The 19,206-nt window shown below is 49.8% G+C and overlaps 1 protein-coding gene across 2 annotated transcripts; it reads left to right on the plus strand.

Moving 5' to 3' along the window:
• Positions 1–922: 922 nt before the first annotated feature.
• kdm5c (lysine demethylase 5C) lies at positions 923–18,686 on the plus strand. 2 transcript variants are annotated; one of them, XM_028992486.1, is made up of 29 exons: positions 924–1,510; positions 2,924–3,071; positions 3,203–3,280; positions 3,394–3,516; positions 3,808–3,978; positions 4,090–4,224; positions 5,598–5,654; positions 6,517–6,637; positions 6,713–6,963; positions 7,343–7,501; positions 7,649–7,768; positions 7,875–8,033; positions 8,120–8,301; positions 8,448–8,610; positions 8,767–8,886; positions 8,981–9,175; positions 9,275–9,456; positions 10,927–11,051; positions 11,152–11,299; positions 11,410–11,494; positions 12,062–12,444; positions 13,716–13,854; positions 13,932–14,111; positions 14,379–14,489; positions 15,106–15,870; positions 15,977–16,028; positions 17,558–17,757; positions 17,985–18,149; positions 18,227–18,686. In XM_028992486.1, coding segments are annotated over exons 1-29 (4,728 nt in total). In that variant the 5' UTR covers positions 924–1,508; the 3' UTR covers positions 18,236–18,686. The 2 variants fall into 2 exon arrangements, with proteins under 2 accessions (XP_028848320.1, XP_028848319.1); XM_028992487.1 differs by lacking the exon at positions 5,598–5,654 and having other exon boundaries at positions 923–1,510.
• Positions 18,687–19,206: the final 520 nt, after the last annotated feature.

Here is a 19,206-nt window from a genome sequence, read left to right on the forward strand (position 1 = left end):
TGTCCTCCAGTGTGTACGTGAGCCATGCGTTCGTGTGGATTTAACAGTGAAAAATACATTTGGCTAGACGAGTAAAACGTTAGAATCGTTTTAAGGATTAAACTAAAACGTGTTTTTTTTTTTTTGTGGGCCAAACCATTGACCTTAACCTTGACCTCCTGCCTGGAAATCCTCACACAGCGCGACCAAAAATGCATACGAGCTCAGATTTTATATTGATTTAATAGTGAAGGATGCATTTGATGAGGATGGGTAAATCGAGAGAGGATACACTGAACCTCACCATATAGGTATGAAATGTTTTTGTTGATAATAATGTATATTATTAATGTGTGTTGCTAAAGGGCTCCACTTAATGGTTTAATATTGCCATTGCAGTCGACTGAGCGGCGCATTACTCTAAAACAACTTATAAGTGTGTTGTCCATGTTTATTCATTTGTGGAGAAGATATTAAAAATGAAAATCTAATTCCAACACAATATTAAAATAAAACACTGTTTATTGATTTGACTGTTTCGCCGACCCTTAAAAAGTTGTGCATCTTCCAAATACAGTGCAGAAACTACAAATAGGCAAATAACACTCAAAATAAAATGCATATATATTTTTTTCATTATTAATTATTACATTCGTGATGACGCAAAATGTAGCGGACAGTTTCTTCGATGGTGTCAAATACATCAGAGCGGGCGTGTAGGATTTAACTGTCCCCTAAAGGAACACGGCCCTAGTCTAGACCTTCCACCGAACCCCCACACCTTCCACCGAAACCTCCACAAATCCCGCTGACCGGCGGAACTACTATTATAAGAGGGCTGGTCAAAGCCAGTGCTAATATCCCTCCGCGTCACGTCCCACCATGTACCTGCATCCTTCACGCACCAAAACTTGCGCCCGTCGCTCTTGTACGTTGCAGGGTGTTCGCGTAATTTACGCGCGCGTACTTTAAAACTGCTAGCGAGTGTGTCGGCAGTGCTCACGCGAAACGTTCTCGTGTGAGGCTGGAAGGAGCGGGGGGACTAGTTTGGGTAACTACGGAGGCGGAAGGATGACTGTCCAGTTATCCCAAACTATGGACGGGCGCGCGCGGGGTTGTGCTTTGGCAGTGATGAAACTAAGATGGCGTTCAGCCTAGACGAGACGAACGGGGGCTAGTTCGCGACATAACGAGATAGGGGATTAAAACAACCACCCGCCACGGTGTCAACTTTTGCCGCCTGCGGGGACCGCCGCGACAACGCCCGAGCAGTCTCCGCGACGCTTACGACCGGAGCGGAGCCCGAAAAAGCCAGGAACTTGTCGCCGAATTCATGCGCACGAAATCCCACAAGCACAGAGCCTGCGGCCGCTGGGATGGGCTGAGAAAGGGAGGCCGCAAAAACTGCAGCCGCCCCGAGCGAGTGACCCAGTGCTGAACAATAGGCCCCGTGGGCCCCGTCCTTTTTACACACAACCGGGCCCGACCCCGACGCCGAGGCTTCGAGGAGACGCCGGGCAGGCCACGCCATGTAAGGAGACGCCGCGCCGCGGCGGCCGGCCACTTTTCTACCTCCGCGAAACCGCGCCTGGCGTCGAGCGGCCGGCCGGCCGGGGCCTGCCTGCACCTGAGGCCGGCCGCGGAGCCGCGTACTAACAATAGCCGCTGGCGTCGGGTCAAAATGTGCGGAGAGGCTCTCTCTCTCTCTCTCTCGGGTCTTTTAATCGTGTTTTTGCGACGATATTTATTCGGCGTGGCGCGTTTTATGTTTTGTTTTTTTGACGTTCTTGAACACCACAGTAACGTAGACGAATGAAAATAAGACGCGGACGTGGGTGCAAACAGTCGCCCCGTAAACTGGTTTCGCCGTGAGGGTTTTAGTGGGGGGACCTGGAACTGGATAAACGGAACTTCCTCTTTTCGCCACGAACAATAAACGACGAGATTTACCCCCCCCCCCAAAAAAAAAAACCGAGCGAGGCCGCGACTTCGGTCCCGATCCGGGCCGTCGCGTATCCGCTCCGGCCTGAATTTTACTCTCGTTTCAGCGGCGAAGCGCGTCGGCTTAGTCGGGCAGGCCCGACAGTTACCTCGGCGTCCCTGTAAACACGTCTCCACGATCGATACATCGGCCATCGATATCGACATCGAGCGGTTTACAGCGGATCACCACCTTCGGCCATTAAACAGGGCTTTTCATGTAATTTTACCCTGATTGTGGTTAATACGCTTTGGGCCTCCTGTGTTCTGATGCCCTGTATATTTTTTTTACAGCTCATTTTAATGAAATTGCACACCATGCTTTGTTTTTTTGCAGAAATCATGGACCGTAATGAGCTGAGTTCGCCCCCCCATGATCATGCCAACGTAGTGGCAGTCGTGGCGTTTATTCGTTATTTACAACTTATCATTTTGCAACTTTCCTTCTCACTAATAGCTCATATTTCTCACTAATGGCTGCCGTTAATAAACTGGCCATGTTCATCCTTGTTGAGGAATGTCGGGTTTTACCCCCAAAATAAGCCACACAGCGAGCTGGTCAGGTTCTGTCGCGCTCTGTCCTTGGTTTATACTACGGAGTTGTTGGGAAGACGGATGGACGATGCCGTCTTAAATAAATGGGCCCTTATTAGGTCACACGGGCCTGCAGAAACAAAGCTTTTTTAAATGAATAAATAAATCAAATTGACGTCCCGTCTTCCTGGATTTGGACCGGAATCGTGTCGCTATCGTGTGTTTCGTGTTTGATTTCAACATTACTGTCTTCCTAATCTTTATTTTTTTTTGCCCGTAAGGATATATATTTATTATTTTTTTGTTATCTGCCTTCTTGTCTTTGGTCCGAACTGCTGTGCCTGTAGTGTGATGAGGTCTCAGGTTTCCGGCTTTGCTGATGCACCGTACTTGTTTTTTTTTTAACATTTATTTTTTTGCCGGTTGCCAGGGCGATGGACGGGGAGGACTTCGTTCCGCCGCCGGAATGTCCAGTGTTCGAGCCGTCGTGGGAAGAGTTTGCCGATCCGCTGGGATACATCGCCAAGATTCGTCCCATCGCGGAGAAGTCTGGGATCTGCAAAATCCGCCCGCCACCTGTGAGCTGACGCCGCGCATTTCGTCGCTCGACCCCAACGCGCGTTTGTTGCGGTTCCGCTTTTGTTTCATGGCCGACGGCGGTGTGGGTGAGATCTTTGTGGGTTATTTTTTCTTCCCCTCTCCGTGTCAGGACTGGCAGCCGCCCTTCGCTGTTGAGGTTGACAACTTCCGCTTCACCCCTCGAATACAGAGACTGAATGAGCTGGAGGTATGTACACAACACAGCTGACTCTCTCTCTCTCTCCTGTATTGCGTTTGGCTTCTTAATCGCAACACAACCCTGTATCTCAGTCCGTATGTTTCGCGGTGTCCTGTCTGCAGGCGGAAACTCGCGTGAAGCTGAACTACCTGGACCGGATCGCCAAGTTCTGGGAAATCCAGGGATCCTCTCTCAAGATTCCTAATATAGAGAGGCGCATCCTGGACCTCTTCAGCCTGTCCAAGGTCGTTTTTTTTTTTTTTTTTTTTTTTATTGTTCTGAATTAGCGTATTGTTGTTGAATATGATGCACGATTGTCCAAAATTTGCCGGTTCAGACTTGCTGGCATTACCAGGATATTTAAAAAAAGAAAAAAGCCCAAAAACGACTACGAGACATGGAGGGCGAGCGTGAATACGCTTGATTCGCAGCACTTGACCTGTATTATTTAGGGCCGATCCCTAAACGCCCAGCCGGGAGGCCCGTCGTGTGCTGAACGTTTGTTTTTTTTTTTGTTTTTTTTGCCCACCTCCCAGATCGTGACGGAAGAAGGCGGCTTCGAGACGGTCAGCAAGGAGAGGCGCTGGGCACGCGTGGCTACGAAGCTCGGCTACCCGCCCGGGAAGAACATCGGCTCCCTGCTCAGGTCGCACTACGAGCGGATCGTGCAACCCTTCGAGATGTTCCAGTCTGGCGCCAGCCTTTCGGTAGCGTTTCTCTTCATTTGCGGAATGCGTCAGCGTGCACACACACACACACACACACACAAATTAGTTGAAGCACGCACGGTGAGAAGGCTCCGCCTCTGCCTTTCGCAGACGTGCAAGCAGAGGCCGTACGAAAGCGAGGACGTGGATAAAGAATACAAGCCGCACTCCATCCCTCTGCGCCAGTCTGTGCAGCCGTCGAAGATGAGCAGCTACGGACGGAGAGCCAATCGTCTGCAGCCCGAGGTGAGCCCCGCCCCCACGTTTTGTTCGCAAGACTTCGTTCCCGCGACGAACAAATCCAGCTGTTTTTCTAACACTGCTAAAAGTAATGAGACGCCGATGTGTTTTTTATATATATATATATATATATATATATATATATATAATATTTTAAAGCTGTTTTTATTGCAGCACAACCTCAGTTCACTTCTCGGATTGATTGATTGCTGTCCTATCTAAGAGGCAGCAGTTCATTTAAAAGCTTAAATGTAACCGATCACACGGACCTTGGTTTGGTTAATAAACTTTTTGCATGACTTTTTTTGGACAAATGAAAAACAGTGCTTGGGCCCTGTGCTATGAACCCTAATAGAGTTTGGTTAACGTGACCCAGTGGAATGAACATCCGCTGGGTCCATGCATCCTGCTCCTCTGCCAGCCCTGCGGTCCATGAGCACTTTCTGACAACGCGCTCGGCACGCATCCCAGCATGCTGCGCTTTGCGCGGTGCAATGCTCTCGCTCCACGTCCCTCCTTCTCTTTTTGTTTTTTGTTCTTTACTACGCTGCTGTCCTTGCTAGGTACAGTACTCTGTATCGCTCACTCATTCACATACTTTCCCTCTTTCATTATAATTTTTTTTTTTTATATATAATCTTTTCTAATTTTACACTGTTGACTCCCATCATCACCTCCTGTTCACATCAAATCAGCAATCCGAAATTCCCCTCCGCTTCATAACAGAACAAGCACTTTAATTTTCATTTGCTTCCACGTTATGTTGATGTATGTGTAAATGTTTCCCCTTTATTGTATAACTGCTGTTTTGTACATGATGAGATCTGTTTAATTGCATTAAATGATATAATAGTGTGGGTTTTTTTTTTTTTTTTTTTTTTTTAATATATATAACTATACTGTTCCATTTACTTATGTGTGTTTTGGAAGAGTAACCCTGTTGCTTTTGTTTCCTGATATCCCAGTGAAAGTAAAACAGGACTCTAAAATATATATTTTACCGTTAAAGTAAAGTTATTTTACTTTGCACAAACCCAAGTTTTATGTTTGAGTGGTAAATTATTACTTAAATACAATATAGTCTCAAATAGTTCCTTTTTTGGTCATAATAGTGCAGGCCTAGTACTTGTCACGGGTTCTAGTCCCCTGTTAATGGGACTAGAACCCAAATCACAGCTGTTAAATTCTTCAGTGTGGGGATGATGAAGGATTGTACAAATGTTCTGTCCTCTTTCCACTTACATACACACACTGTCCTCATGAAGTGAAGTTCTTCCTCGTCTCCCGTCGCATTACTATTGGTGGCTGTTCTTTCCGGAACCTCCCACCATGTCTCTCTCTCTCTCTCAGTCCATTGTTGCTGTTGTCTCCCCATGCAGGGTACAGAGGATCAGAACCCCCACCCTCTCACCACAGGCTCTCAACACATCTCCTCGGTACTGCCTCTGCCTCTCACCCTCGTTGTCCCCGCCCTTCCGTCTCTCCTCTCCATCCTTCCTTCCTCTGCCCAGTCTTCTGTCTAACATCCGTCAGCTTCTGGCTGTGGGCTCATCGTTCTGTGTGCTTGTTCTTGTGTGTCGTCCTCACACAACTCACTTTTTATTTAAAATTTCTTTTGTCTCATCACTTATGTCATTAAATTCATGCATTGCTGACAGCTGGCAAGTTGGCGTGGGACCCCGCTCTCGGTGTTGCTAGCTCAGATACTAACGCTCTTCCCTCCCTTCGGGACGCCCTCTGTGCTCGCTGCTTTTCTTTTGACCCGCTTTGTTTTTGCTCTCGTGAGTAATTTGTTGCTAATGAGGTCTGTTGGGTTTTTTTTTTTTTTATTCTCTTTATTCTCTCCCCCCCCCCCCCCCCCCCCCCCCCCCCCCACTTCCCTTAACTGGTTGTTATAATACCCTGTTAGAATGCATGGAGTTAGTTCTGTTTCAAGCCGATAACAGAACTAATCTGAATCTTTCTGTCTTTCGCAGTAAGCTATGATGATGGGGTTGCATGTGCACAAACCCTTGTGTAGGGTGACCCATTATGTATTGCATCTTGAGGACTGAAAAAAAATCTTTATGTGCTTTATTACATACAATAGCTCTTGTTATTCCATAAATTCTTGTGCAATTCAAGCTTTGTGGCTAGTTTGTTTTAGTTTTCATATTTCAAAGACATTTTCCAGATTGTAACTAACCCCTTTGATTAAAGTTTGACCAAAGGAGGTTATGTAGAGTGTGATGTTGAACTCTAGGTGTCATGTTAAGGTAGTTCATCGGCCATTTTTATTTTTGCTGTCTGTGCTTCCAGCCTGAGCCCACGGAAGAGGACATTGAGAAGAACCCGGAACTGAAGAAGCTGCAGATCTACGGAGCTGGACCCAAGATGATGGGGCTCGGCCTGGTGGCCAGAGACAAGGCCAGGAAAAAAGGTGTCGTTGCAGCATCCCGCAGTGCTTGGTGTCAATCTTTCCTGCTTTCTGATCCTCTGTGATCCCGTCAATCAGACGAGCTGCCGCAGACGGTGATCGTGCGAGACACGAGTTTGCCCGCCGCCTTGAAGGAGGAGCAAGGGGAGGTGAGGGTTTCAGACCTGGACCCCAACGTGCCCGCGCCCCCCCCCAGCCTCATCGTCAAAGACGAGGTGAAGGAGGAAGAGGTCAGAGGCTTCAAGCGTGACCCCGACGACCCCAGCGCCGACGAGCCCTGCACCAAAATGACCATGAGGCTGAGGCGGAACCTCAACAACCCTCAGTTTGTGAGTCCCATCGTTTGTAGTAGGATACAAGTGTTCCAAATCGCTCTCTGTTAAGGTTCAGGAATGATTTTAGGGAATTAGAGAATAGGGTTCCGTGCCTTTGGGTCACCGGGGAAGGTTGTAGCTGCGTGCATCATAGCCATGCACAACATTGGAGGTGAAACGACACCTATAAATCAAATTTAAATGTTATTTGTCACATACACAGTCATACACGGTATGGTATGCAGCGAAATGCTTTGGCCACAGTATTGCAAATATTGCAAGTATACAATGAACCAATATGCAAATATTGCACTTTTGTGGTTTAAACATAAATTATGTGTAACGTTTTTGGGGTGGTCTTCTAAGGATCAGGGTTTGTGCCCCCCCCGTATAGGTGGACTCGTTCGTGTGCCGGATGTGCGCCCGTGGCGACGACGACGAGAAGCTGCTGCTGTGCGATGGGTGTGACGACAATTACCACACCTTCTGCCTCCTGCCACCCCTCACAGACCCTCCCAAGGGCAACTGGCGCTGCCCCAAATGTGTGGCAGAGGTGAGTCTGCCCACGGCTGCTTGCTGTGGACGCCGTGCTGGTTATGTAGTCCCTTCGTGTGCTCACATGCAGTGGAGAGTTGTGGGATATTTTGTAACGTACCCCGATATTTGACCACAACCGCGACTCGCCCGCTGCCGTCTACAGGAGTGCAAGAAGCCGACGGAAGCGTTCGGGTTTGAGCAGGCCACGCGCGAGTACACCCTGCAGAGCTTCGGCGAGATGGCGGACACCTTCAAGGCGGACTACTTCAACATGCCCGTTCACGTGAGGACGTGCCGCGTCAACGCGCTACACGCGGCGATAAGAGGTTGTAGACTTTTTAACAGCCGGCCTGACTCGTGGTTGCGGTGCTGCTCTGCCCGGTTTGTAGATGGTGCCCACTGAACTGGTGGAGAAAGAGTTCTGGCGCCTGGTGAGCAGCATCGAGGAGGACGTGACTGTGGAGTACGGCGCCGACATCCACTCCAAAGAGTTCGGCAGTGGATTCCCAGTCATCAGTAGCGACCGGGACCTCACACCAGAAGAAGTGGTACGTCTCCATTGGTCCCTTTTTCATCTCCTGTTCTCCTTGCGTCTGGCTGATCCGCGTATTCGCTGTGCGCTCTGCTTGACCAGGAGTACGCCCGTAGTGGATGGAACCTAAACGTGATGCCCATCCTGGAGCAGTCGGTCTTGTGCCATATCAACGCTGACATCTCGGGCATGAAAGTGCCCTGGCTGTATGTGGGCATGGTCTTCTCAGCCTTCTGCTGGCACATTGAGGACCACTGGAGCTACTCCATCAATTACCTGCACTGGTATGGAAGTCCTGCTGCGTTTTTTTTTTTTTTTTTTTGGGTCGTTTTTTCATCGAAATAGTCACCTCATTGGACTGCTTTGTTTTTTAATGCGTGGGTCATGGGGCACCTGAGCTCAGCTCCGACAGTGTCTGTGTCTTCATCAGGGGCGAGCCTAAGACATGGTACGGGGTCCCCTCGGTGGCAGCGGAGAAGCTGGAGGAAGTGATGAAGAAGCTGACCCCTGAGCTCTTCGAGTTCCAGCCCGACCTCCTGCACCAGCTTGTCACCATCATGAACCCCAACATCCTCATGGCCCATGGAGTTCCGGTATTCTACTTACTCTTTTGGTCTAGTCTAGTGAGCATCAGCATATGTTGGTGAAAACATCAAATGATAATGGGGACGCATGTGATTGACGCTGAAAGTGTGATTTGAGGTCCCCCCCCCCCCCATCAATTGCTAATAATATCTTGTCTTTGACAGGTTGTCCGCACCAATCAGTGCGCTGGGGAGTTTGTCATCACTTTCCCCCGAGCCTATCACAGTGGCTTCAATCAGGGATACAACTTCGCCGAAGCGGTCAACTTCTGCACTGCTGACTGGGTGGGTGTGTCTTCATGGCGAATCCGCGTTACAAAGTTATGGTGAAAAGTGCGGCACGTTTTTTTTATTTATTTATTTATTTATTTTTAAACAGCTGCCGGCCGGGCGATCCTGTATCGAACATTACCGCCGGCTGCGCCGCTACTGCGTCTTCTCCCACGAGGAGCTCACCTGCAAGATGGCTGCCTGTCCCGAGAAACTGGACCTCAACCTAGCGGCAGCCACTCACCTGGAGATGTTCTTCATCGTTCAGGAAGAGAGGAAGCTGCGCAAGCACCTGCTGGAGAGGGTGAATTAAAAGGAAGAAGGTGACTCGCGTACTCTTAAAATGCAGGATCCCGAATAAAAATCTGTGTGTGTGTGTGTGTGTGTGTGTGTGTGTGGTCAGGGCATCACCGAGGCGGAGCGCGAGGCGTTCGAGCTGCTGCCCGATGACGAGAGGCAGTGTGATAAGTGCAAGACCACCTGCTTCCTGTCGGCACTGGCGTGCTCCAGCTGTCCCGAGCGCCTGGTCTGCCTCTACCACGCAGAGGACCTGTGCAGCTGCCCCACTGAGAAACTCTACCTCAGGTAAAATAGGGGTTATTGTAGGGATCTTTGTTTCATTATTTTCAGTTCACCAAAATGATTTGTTTCTTTGAGTCAGTGATTTTGTTCAGTAGAAATAATTCTAACTAGTTGTCCCTTTGTGGTTGCAATATGGTCATTTAATGAAAATATTGTGTGAACCCTAATATTGCATGCAAGCCCCTATGCATGATATAGAACAGGCCAAAAGTTTGGACACACCTTCTCATTCGATGTTTTATCTTTATTTTCATGACCATTTACGTTGGTAGATTCTCACTGAAGACTGCACATATTTACAGCATTTATCAGACGCCCTTATCCAGAGCACCTTACAATAAGTAGTTACAGGGACAGTCCCCCCTGGAGCAACTTAGGGTTAGGTGTCTTGCTCAGGGACACAATGGTAGTAAGTGGGATTTGAACCTGGGTCTTCTGGTTCATAGGCGAGTGTGTTACCCACTAGGCTACTACCACCTTTTACCACCACTTTTGGCCTTTACTGTATATACAAGGCAACACCCCAACAGACAAAGTGGATTAAATATCATGAGAGGCTTAGTCAACATGATGAACTTTAGTTTTTTGTACGTTAAAGGGAGGAATGCTGCTGCAGATAACAACGGAAGACACATAATTAAGTCATACGGTCGAATTATTGTTTCAAGAATATTACAGAGGAAAATGTATCATCTGCCAAATGCCTTAAATGTAAATGTATTGCTTTGCAACTCTGATTATGCCGGGAGTCAGTGAAGTGATCGACTAATAGGTACAGAGAACATATTGAACACTCAGTGATCGAACTGAAGAGCAGAAAGTGATTCGTTCTGAAGTGCAGCGACACTTCAGGTCCATCATGATCACCATGTACTTTTTCACTGATCTGAGATCAGGGGGGGTATGGACACTTATCATGTGGTGCAACGCACTCAGTACCACGTGACGTGGATCACTGTGTTACGCTAGCAGAGAGCCAAGTATACGGAGCAGACGAGGGCAGTGGTAGTCACGGTGTTATATATTGATAAACTGTTATCTCTGCCGTCTTTGGTTTCAGTTGGGCAATACCAGAACAAATCGTGATAAAAATCAAATAGTTTGATTATAGGGAAAGTATATTATGACAATTTTTTTTTTGCCATATCTCCCATCCCTAATGGACAGGGATTTTCAAGGTCATTTTATCTTCATCAAATGAGTGATAGTGAAGCGATTGTCATTATCAAACACAGTGCACAGTTCACACAACAAAATGTGTCCTCTGTATTTAACCATCACCCTGAGTGAGCAGTGGGCAGCCATGACAGGCGCCCGGGGAGCAGTGTCTGGGGACAGCGCTTTGCTCAGTGGCACCCTGGCGGCTCGGGATTCGAACCGGCAACCTTCTGATTACGGGTCTGCTTCCTCGCCCGCTAGGCCCCCCACTGCCCCTATGACTTTGCACCTCACCTCACCACATGCTCTGTGCAGGTACAGATACACCCTTGATGAGCTCTTGGCCATGCTGCACCGGCTCAAAGTGCGGGTGGAGTCTTTCGATTCCTGGGCCAATCGGGTAAAGGAGGCCCTGGAGCAGGACGAAGGCAGTAAGATCGGTAGGACCCTGTCCCCTATTGTACATCATATTATGCATCGTGCTTGCTGCATTGGTTGGACATCAGCATATTAATTGCCCCGTCCATCTGGATGCCACAGCCATCCAGGATCTGGAGACGCTGAAAGCGGAAGCTTCGGAGAGGAAGTTTCCAGACAACGAGCTCCTCCAGCGCCTCAACACGGTCCTCAGCGACATTCAGCGCTGCCAAAACACCAGCGCGGAACTCCTCAGCAAGACGCTGAGCAGGTGACGAACACACGCAGTCACGTGGGAAGGTTTCGTGCCCTCTCACGGCCTACGCGCTGATAATCCTGGTGTGTGTGTGTGTGTGTGTGTGTCTGTGTGTGGGGGGCCAGGAGGATGACACTGGAGGAGCTAAGGTCTTTGGTGGAGAAGATGCAAAATCTGCCCTGTGCGGTGACCCGGTTAGAGGAAGTGCAGGTGAGTTCGAAGCTCACATCTCACACACACCAGAGATGCAAATCCCCGCCTAGGAACTTGTTTCGGTGATTTGGTAAAAAGGGTTTTGTATGTTGTAAATTTGTTTGATTTAAATGTAAATTTTGTAGCGAAATGTTAAAATCACTTGCAACATCTTGGCATGAGATAATGCGTTTTAATTATCGCGAGGGAAGATGGATGAAATAAAAATAAAGTGAAGTGATTGTCACATGTGATACACAGCAGCACAGCACACACAGTGAAATTTGTCCTCTGCATTTAACCCATCACCCTGAGTGAGCAGTGGGCAGCCATGACCGGCGCCCGGGGAGCAGTGTGTGGGGACGATGCTTTGCTCAGTGGCACCTTGGCGGATCGGGATTCGAACCGGCAACCTTCTGATTACGGGGCCGCTTCCTTAACCGCTAGGCCACCACTGCCCCAGGAGGCTAGCCTCTTGCGGTTCTATTTGGTTTCCCTCTTAGTCTAGCGGTTGTGGCGCGGGATTTTTGTGCCTATCGGGTCGGGTTATAACTAGGTGTAACGCACACTCTCTCTCTTCTCCAGGAGGTTCTGTTGAAGGTGGAAGAGTTCCAGGCACGAGCCCAGACGCTGGTGGGCGCCGGTGGCGTGGAGTGGAGCAAGGACCCGCCTCCGGCCGCCGAGGAGCTGCAGGCGCTGCTGGAGGAGGGGGCGGGCCTGGCGGCGGACGCCCCGGCGTGCCTGCTGCTGAGGGGCTTACAGGACCAGGGCCGCTGGCTGGGCGACGTGCGGCGGACGCTGGGGCCGCAGGGCGGCGAGGTGACGCTGGGCGTGCTGCGCACGCTGATGGAGGCTGGCTGCAACGTGCCTCAGAGCGCGCAGGTGGAGACGGCCATGGCGGAGCTGCAGGAGCTGCTGACCATCGCCGAGCGCTGGGAGGAGAAGGCCCAGATCTGCCTGGAGCACAGGTAACCCGCACTCGTTTAACCCCTTCGTGCACTGGGTTTTTTTTTTATTTTTTTAAATTTTTTTATTGACTTTAAGCAAGAGAAAGACAACAAAAAATAAGATAAAATTACAATGCACACAATATAAAAAACGATGTCACTAAGTAAATCAATTAAATCAAGAGTTACATACAAAGATCAGGTAACATTGCAGTAGAGTATTACAGGAAAAATGGCAAGAAGAACAATAATGATAATAACGTGTGCAGTTCTAAACCCAACAACCTTTCCACATAGTAATAACCCCGTCCTCGTGCCAGATTGGTTAATTAAAAAGAACAAGACGACAATATCATTTCTGGAACTTTACTGGGTGATACTGATAGTCAGATTCTGAGGCTGAAGGCTTGTAAAATACTCCAGGAACGGCCCCCACACCTTGTGAAATTCTTTTTTTGGTGTCACAAATTTTCGAGGCTTGACAGGACATAAGGTCCCTCATCCATTGAGCATGGGTGGGAAGAGCACGCCTGTTTTTAATTGCATTTTAAGAGAAGTAGTTATCTTCATTTTTGTTCATCTAACAGTTTTTTTTTTGGGCACTTTTTATTCATCCATGTAACAATGTAATTTCAGGTTCAGTTAATGCAAGCAAAATGCAAGAACAAGTAGAAATGGCCTTTTTCTTTGTTTGTTTCACAAAGCAATACAAGAAATTACATTTGTATTCTAAAATATTTTCATTTTCTGGTTCAATACACTGTTAATAGACTACATCAGAAATGTGAAACCTTTGTTTTATATTAGGGTCACCTATTGCAGTTTTATGAAGGGATGGGAATGGGTCCCCCAACCTCTCCCAAGCTATCCAAAAAGGGAAAAAAGCCTCTTTAACAATGCTTTAACAATGCTACCGTGGCGGCCTGTTCTGAGTACAGCGGCGTTTCACTGGCAGCCGCATTCGTCGGGAATTTTATTGCATGTAGCGACCAAACGCTGGTGCTGAACACCCGTACGGACACGTTAATTTGTTCCAACGAATAGGAAAACAGTCGCCGTTCAGTTCGCGCTTGGTTCAGACGTCCGTGTGGACGAGGCCTCAACTCTCATCTCACTGTCGTACCTGAAAAGATCATGTGAAGTAATGTAGAGATATTCTCATTTCTTTTTAGTCCGTTATTTTGTTGGTTTATCGTCTGCGCGCTGGCAACCTCACACTTTGCACACATACTTTTCCAAATATTTGTTTTCTCACAGTTCATTTGCCGTTCATCTTCTCTCTCTCTCTGTAGACAGAAACACCCTCTCTCCACCCTGGAGGCCATCGTGAACGAGGCCCAGCTGATCCCAGTACAGCTGCCCAACATCCTGTCCCTGCAGGGCTGCCTGAGTCGAGCCAAAGCCTGGGTTACCGACCTGGAGGAGATCCAGGCAAGAGCAGCACCTCGCCTCACACAACACTGATACTGTGGACACAGGAAACACGGGACGCTCCTGTCTCCCTGCAGAACGGGGAGCACTACCCCTGCCTGGATGACCTGGAAGGGCTGGTGGCGATTGGCCGGGACCTGCCCGTGCAGATGGAGGAGCTGCGGCAGCTGGAGCTGCAGGTGACCAGCGCCCACTCCTGGAGGGACAAGGCCAGCAAGACCTTCCTGAAGAAGGGCAGCCAGCACAGCCTGTTGGAGGTACGGGGGACGCGGCGTGTTAAAATAATGTGGAGGTAGTAGCCTAGCGGGTAACACACTCGCCTATGAACCAGAAGACCCAGGTTCAAACCCCACTTACTACCATTGTGTCCCTGAGCAAGACACTCAACCCTGAGTGTCTCCAGGGAGGGACTGTCCCTGTAACTACTGCTTGTAAGTCGCTCTCTATAAGGGCGTCTGGTAAATGCCGTAAACGTAATGCGTTGTTACTACTCGGTGGTTCAGTGTTTGGTTGTGAATCCGCAGGTCTTGTGTCCGTGTGTGGAGAAGAGGAAGCAGAGGGGAGGAGATGCTCTGGACGCGGACGTCGACGTTCTCGGCCTCACTGCTCAGGACCTCAGAGACCCCGGGGCCATTGTGAGCCGTGCTGCTGGCGCATCATGCTTTGTTTAGAGGTTTAGGTTCTTCGTGCTAACGCCCCGTCCGCACAGCAACGTTCTTCTCTAAAGAGGAGAACGTCTGTCCGAACCGGCCTTGCGTCCACACAGAGATGGCGTCTGCGGTGGTGGTCTAAAACGGGTTCGAGAGAATGTTTCTCTTCCGTGCACCTGTGTGGGCGCATTAGCCCGACCTCCGACCTGACCTATTACCCCAAATGCGTCCAACAGCAGTGGCGGGTTACACGTGCAAGAAAGTTACGGTGCTGTTAGTAGGGGTGGTAGTGGCCTAGTGGTTAACACACTCGCCTATGAACCAGAAGACCCGGGTTCAAACCCCACTTACTACCATCGTGTCCCTGAGCAAGACACTTAACCCTGAGTGTCTCCAGGGGGGGACTGTCCCTGTAAGTACTGTTTGTAAGTCGCTCTGGATACGGGCGTCTGGTAAATGCTGTAAATGTAAACGGTAAAACCGCTTGTTTCGTGTGAATGAACGCTCCTGTGTGGGCGCCGTTTTTTTAAACACCATTTCTCCTCTTCAGCTCCTCCTGGACGCAGCTTCATCAACCCCGTGTGTCTCCCTTGTTCCCCAGGTGATGGCGTTTAAGGAGGGCGAGCGTCAGGAGAAGGAGGCGTTGCTGCGGCTACAGCGGCTCAACCTGGCAAAGCCCGGCCCCACGAAAGAGGAGGAGCAGCGGCAAGGCTGGAGCGACGCCATGGAGCACGACGCGCCCCCGTCTCTGGACCACCCGCCCGCGGCGCGAGAGAATGGGAACGGAGGCGGCGCCGAGCCGTCCCTCGGCCAGTCGGTGTGCGTCTGCGGCGGCCTGCCCGGCCTCCTGCCGCACCGCTGCCACTTGTGCAGGGACTGGTTCCACGGAGGCTGCGTGGCCTTCCCCTCGTTACTCGGCGGCACGTCCTGCAGTCCCCGCTGCTGGTGGGACTGGGACACGCGCTTCCTGTGTCCCCGCTGCCAGCGGTCGCGGCGCCCGCGCCTGGAGACCATCCTGGCGCTGCTGGTGGCGCTGCAGCGGCTCCCCGTCCGCCTGCCCGAGGGCGAAGCCCTGCAGTGCCTGACCGAGAGGGCCATCACCTGGCAGGGGCGTGCCAAGCAAGCGCTGGAGAGCCCCGACCTGCAGGGGGCGCTGCGGAGGCTGCAGGAACTGAGGGACGAGGGCCAGCACAGCAGCGAGGAGGGGGACGACGAGGACGAGGAGGAGGACGAGGAGGAGGACAAGAAAGGGAACGCGGTGATCGTGCTGTCGGACTCGGAGGGCGGCGAGGGGGACGACGGCGTGATCGACCTGACTGAGGATTCGCCAAAGAAGAACGCCAAGACGGAAGCTGGAAGAACGCAGGTGAGTAAGGAAAGATGGGATCTTTTTCCTTCCTTCCTTCCTTTCTTTCTTCATCCAAGTCTATATATTTATATACAAGGTGGTTTATTTAATTATGTATTTCCAGGCTGCTTGTGAAAATGGAATCAAGAAGAAGAGAAGTCTTCAAAAAGTCACCGGTGAGTTCTTCCCAACCCAACAAGGTTTTCCGGTAACCTTTACAGGGTTCCCACGGGGCGGGGACTTTGGGGAATTTGGGGGATTTTATCATTTGGGTGCCAGGTCAGGGAATTATCGTGGGAATTTTTGTTAATCGCGTGTATTGCAGTAGCCAAAACCGGATCTTTGTTCCCGGTGAGTGTTTCTTATTTATTTATTTATTGATCCCAAATGTACAACCTTCTACAGTCTGTGTCCACGTGTGTCCCTACACTTGCCAACTTACCAAAAATGCCCGGCAAGTGAATATTTCAGGATATTTTGCTTGAAAAATTAAGAATTTATGCACTGGCTTAAATGAATTGATAAAATAAAAGATGCTTTTTGTTCAGGGAAAGGGACCAAAACTAAATATAAATTAGAAATGAATATTTTAAAAAGTATGGTCTACCTGACTGCTCGCACTAAATGATCAATACTAACACGTGGGAAGCAGAAGAGGAAGTAGAACTCTCATCTGAACAAAGCAAGACACGCTGCTTTGGACAGCTGTACAATTTTGTGCACAGAAAATACCAAAAAGATCACTCATACGCCATGTACACAGGACGATGCACAATTGAACTGCAATTTGGTCGCATTTAATTAATGCAATTATCGCATTAATTAAAAATCTGCTCAAAAATCACAGCTAGGGGTGTTGAAATTAATCTCATAATTTACACGTCACAAAGTGGACGTGGACTATTCTGCACCACTGGAGCAGTGATGGCCTAGCGGTTAAGGAAGCGGCCCCGTAATCAGAAGGTTTCCGGTTCGAAATCTCGATCTGCCAAGGTGCCACTGAGGTGCCACTGAGCAAAGCACCGTCCCCACACACTGCTCCCCGGGCGCCTGTCATGGCTGCCCACTGCTCACTCAGGGTGATGCACTGTGTGTACTGCGTGCTGTGCTGCTGTGTATCACAATGACGATCACTTCACTTTAATGATTTTGTGCCGGTGGTATTATTGTTGTTAAAAAGGTAGTGACTGTGGTGGCCTGATCTGAGGACAGCGCCGCTTCGGCCTCGTCCACACGAGCGTTCAGAATGCCGTATACATTTTTATTGTACTTTGTAGCTGCGTTCCATTGTCTTTATTGAACGTTAGTTGGAATTTTGGCAGAAATTGTGGCAAAGAAAAACACACAGTGGACCAAACGCTGGCGCTGAACACCCATGTGGACACTTTGTAAAAGCGGTCCAGGTTGAACTGACGCCACGAACTCCAGAAAAGCGGCTGGTTCAGACGTCCGTGCGAACGAGGCCTCTACTCCCGTCCCACTGACGTATTTGAAAACATTGTGACGTCACGTAGAAAAATTGCCGAGATAGTTGAGGCTTCACGAGTCGTGAGACCAGCGAAGGTTTCACACACGGCAAAACGCACAAAACGGCGAAGCTGGTGCGGGCAGAATCGGTAATTAGTGAACGTTCCTACGTGTATTTCGGCGAGGCTTGACCGTCGTGCAGCGTTCGTGCGTGTTGATTTTCCAACTCGCGCTCCAGACGTGGAGTCGCTCCTGCCGCTGCTGCCCGCTCTGAAGGGGCCGGCGATCGAGCTGTCCGCCGCCACGCGGGCCCACCTGGAGGACCTGCAGCTGGAGGGGGATCTGCTGGAGGTCACGCTGGACCAGACGCAAACCATCCACCGGGTGCTTCAGGCCGCCGCGACGCCGCCTTGCCACGAACTGCACACGCTCGTGATGGTAAGAGACCTTTCGGGAAGCTCCTGTGTGAGAACGGGTCCCCGCTTGCATGTCCTCGTACGGCTTTTTAAAAGCCCGGACTTCTCAATTCAAATGAAAACTCTTAAATAAAACGAGTGTACATGATGTGAAACGCGGATCTTGTGGTAAGGATCGGTACCGCAGAACCGACAGGAACAGATTTCACGGCTCTAATCCCGGGTTTGGTGGATCTCCTCCGTGTCCAGATCGAGCTGCAGGAGCAGCGGAGTTCCAGCCGAGGCGGCAAGGCCAAAGACTCCAAGAGGAAAAGGAAGAGCCAGAAGGCCGACAACGGCCTGAAGTCCCAGGAGGCGTCCGAGTCCAAGAAAACGAGACCCCTCAACCACACCGCCATCCAGGCACAGGCAGAGGTGGGTGTCCGAATGCCGAAGAGGTATTTTTAAACGGAGAGAATCACCCACCTTCCGTTCCATGTTCCCTCTCTCAGGTATTGTGATGAGTGGCGTTTGTAATCTGGAGGGGGGGTTGTGGAGGGCCACTAAAGACTTCAGCGGTCTGGAGGAGAGGACCTGGGCCCGAGGCCTTCAGCCAGCCAAGGACGAAAAACGTGGGAAAAAACCGCGCCGGGCGCTCCTCTCCAAACGCATCCAAACATATACACACGCGTTCCATTACACACTCCGCCACGCGCACTCCTCTTCTCATCCCGCCCGTCCCGGTCGTCAGTGGGACGAGCTCCCGTGGCCAGAAGGACGCCCCACCCCGGTCACCGGGGATTGTCCGCGAGGTCGGCGTGACTTTGCCATGTGCCGTACGTGTTCCGCGCTGTGTTCCCGTCCCCCGGCGGTCCGACGGCGCTCGGCTTTTTCAATGTTACAGGATGGGCGCCTGTAGTGTGGCGCCCACGCCAGCCCAGTGTACCTTTTTGGGTTTTTTTTTTTTTTTTTTTTACAGGTTTTTTTTTTTTTACAGGTTTTTTTTTTTCTTCTTCTTCTTCAGTCTCGTGTTTTGTTGAGACGGTAACAGAAGACTTGTACCTTGAATAAAAGCGTTGGAATATTTTGGGAAGTGTGGAAAGTTGTCTTGGAGTTCGTTTTTGGTGCTACTTTCCCAAAATCGGCCCTCTGTTTTTCCCACTTCAACTCCCCCCCCCCCCCTTCCTTTCTGCTCTCATGAACTCGCGGGGTTGCCGCATATTTCGGTTTTTCTTCTCCTTTCAAGACCCACTGTATAAATTCACTCTAACAGCATTTTTTGTTTTGTTCCTTGGTTCTAATAATGATCATAATTATTGGTATTGATATTCCAGACACGCGGTTGTCGTGAGGTTGTGTATAAACATTTTTATTTGGTCGTTGCCTTTTTTTTTTCTCCTCCTTCTCTTCTTGTTTCTTTTCACTATTGTTAGAAAAATAAAAATTTAGGAAACTGTTTTAGGAAACTGTAGTTCCTGTCGTGTTTGCAGGG

Source organism: Denticeps clupeoides, chromosome 10, assembly GCF_900700375.1.
Source record: "Denticeps clupeoides chromosome 10, fDenClu1.1, whole genome shotgun sequence".
NCBI classification, from domain to species: domain Eukaryota; kingdom Metazoa; phylum Chordata; class Actinopteri; order Clupeiformes; family Denticipitidae; genus Denticeps; species Denticeps clupeoides.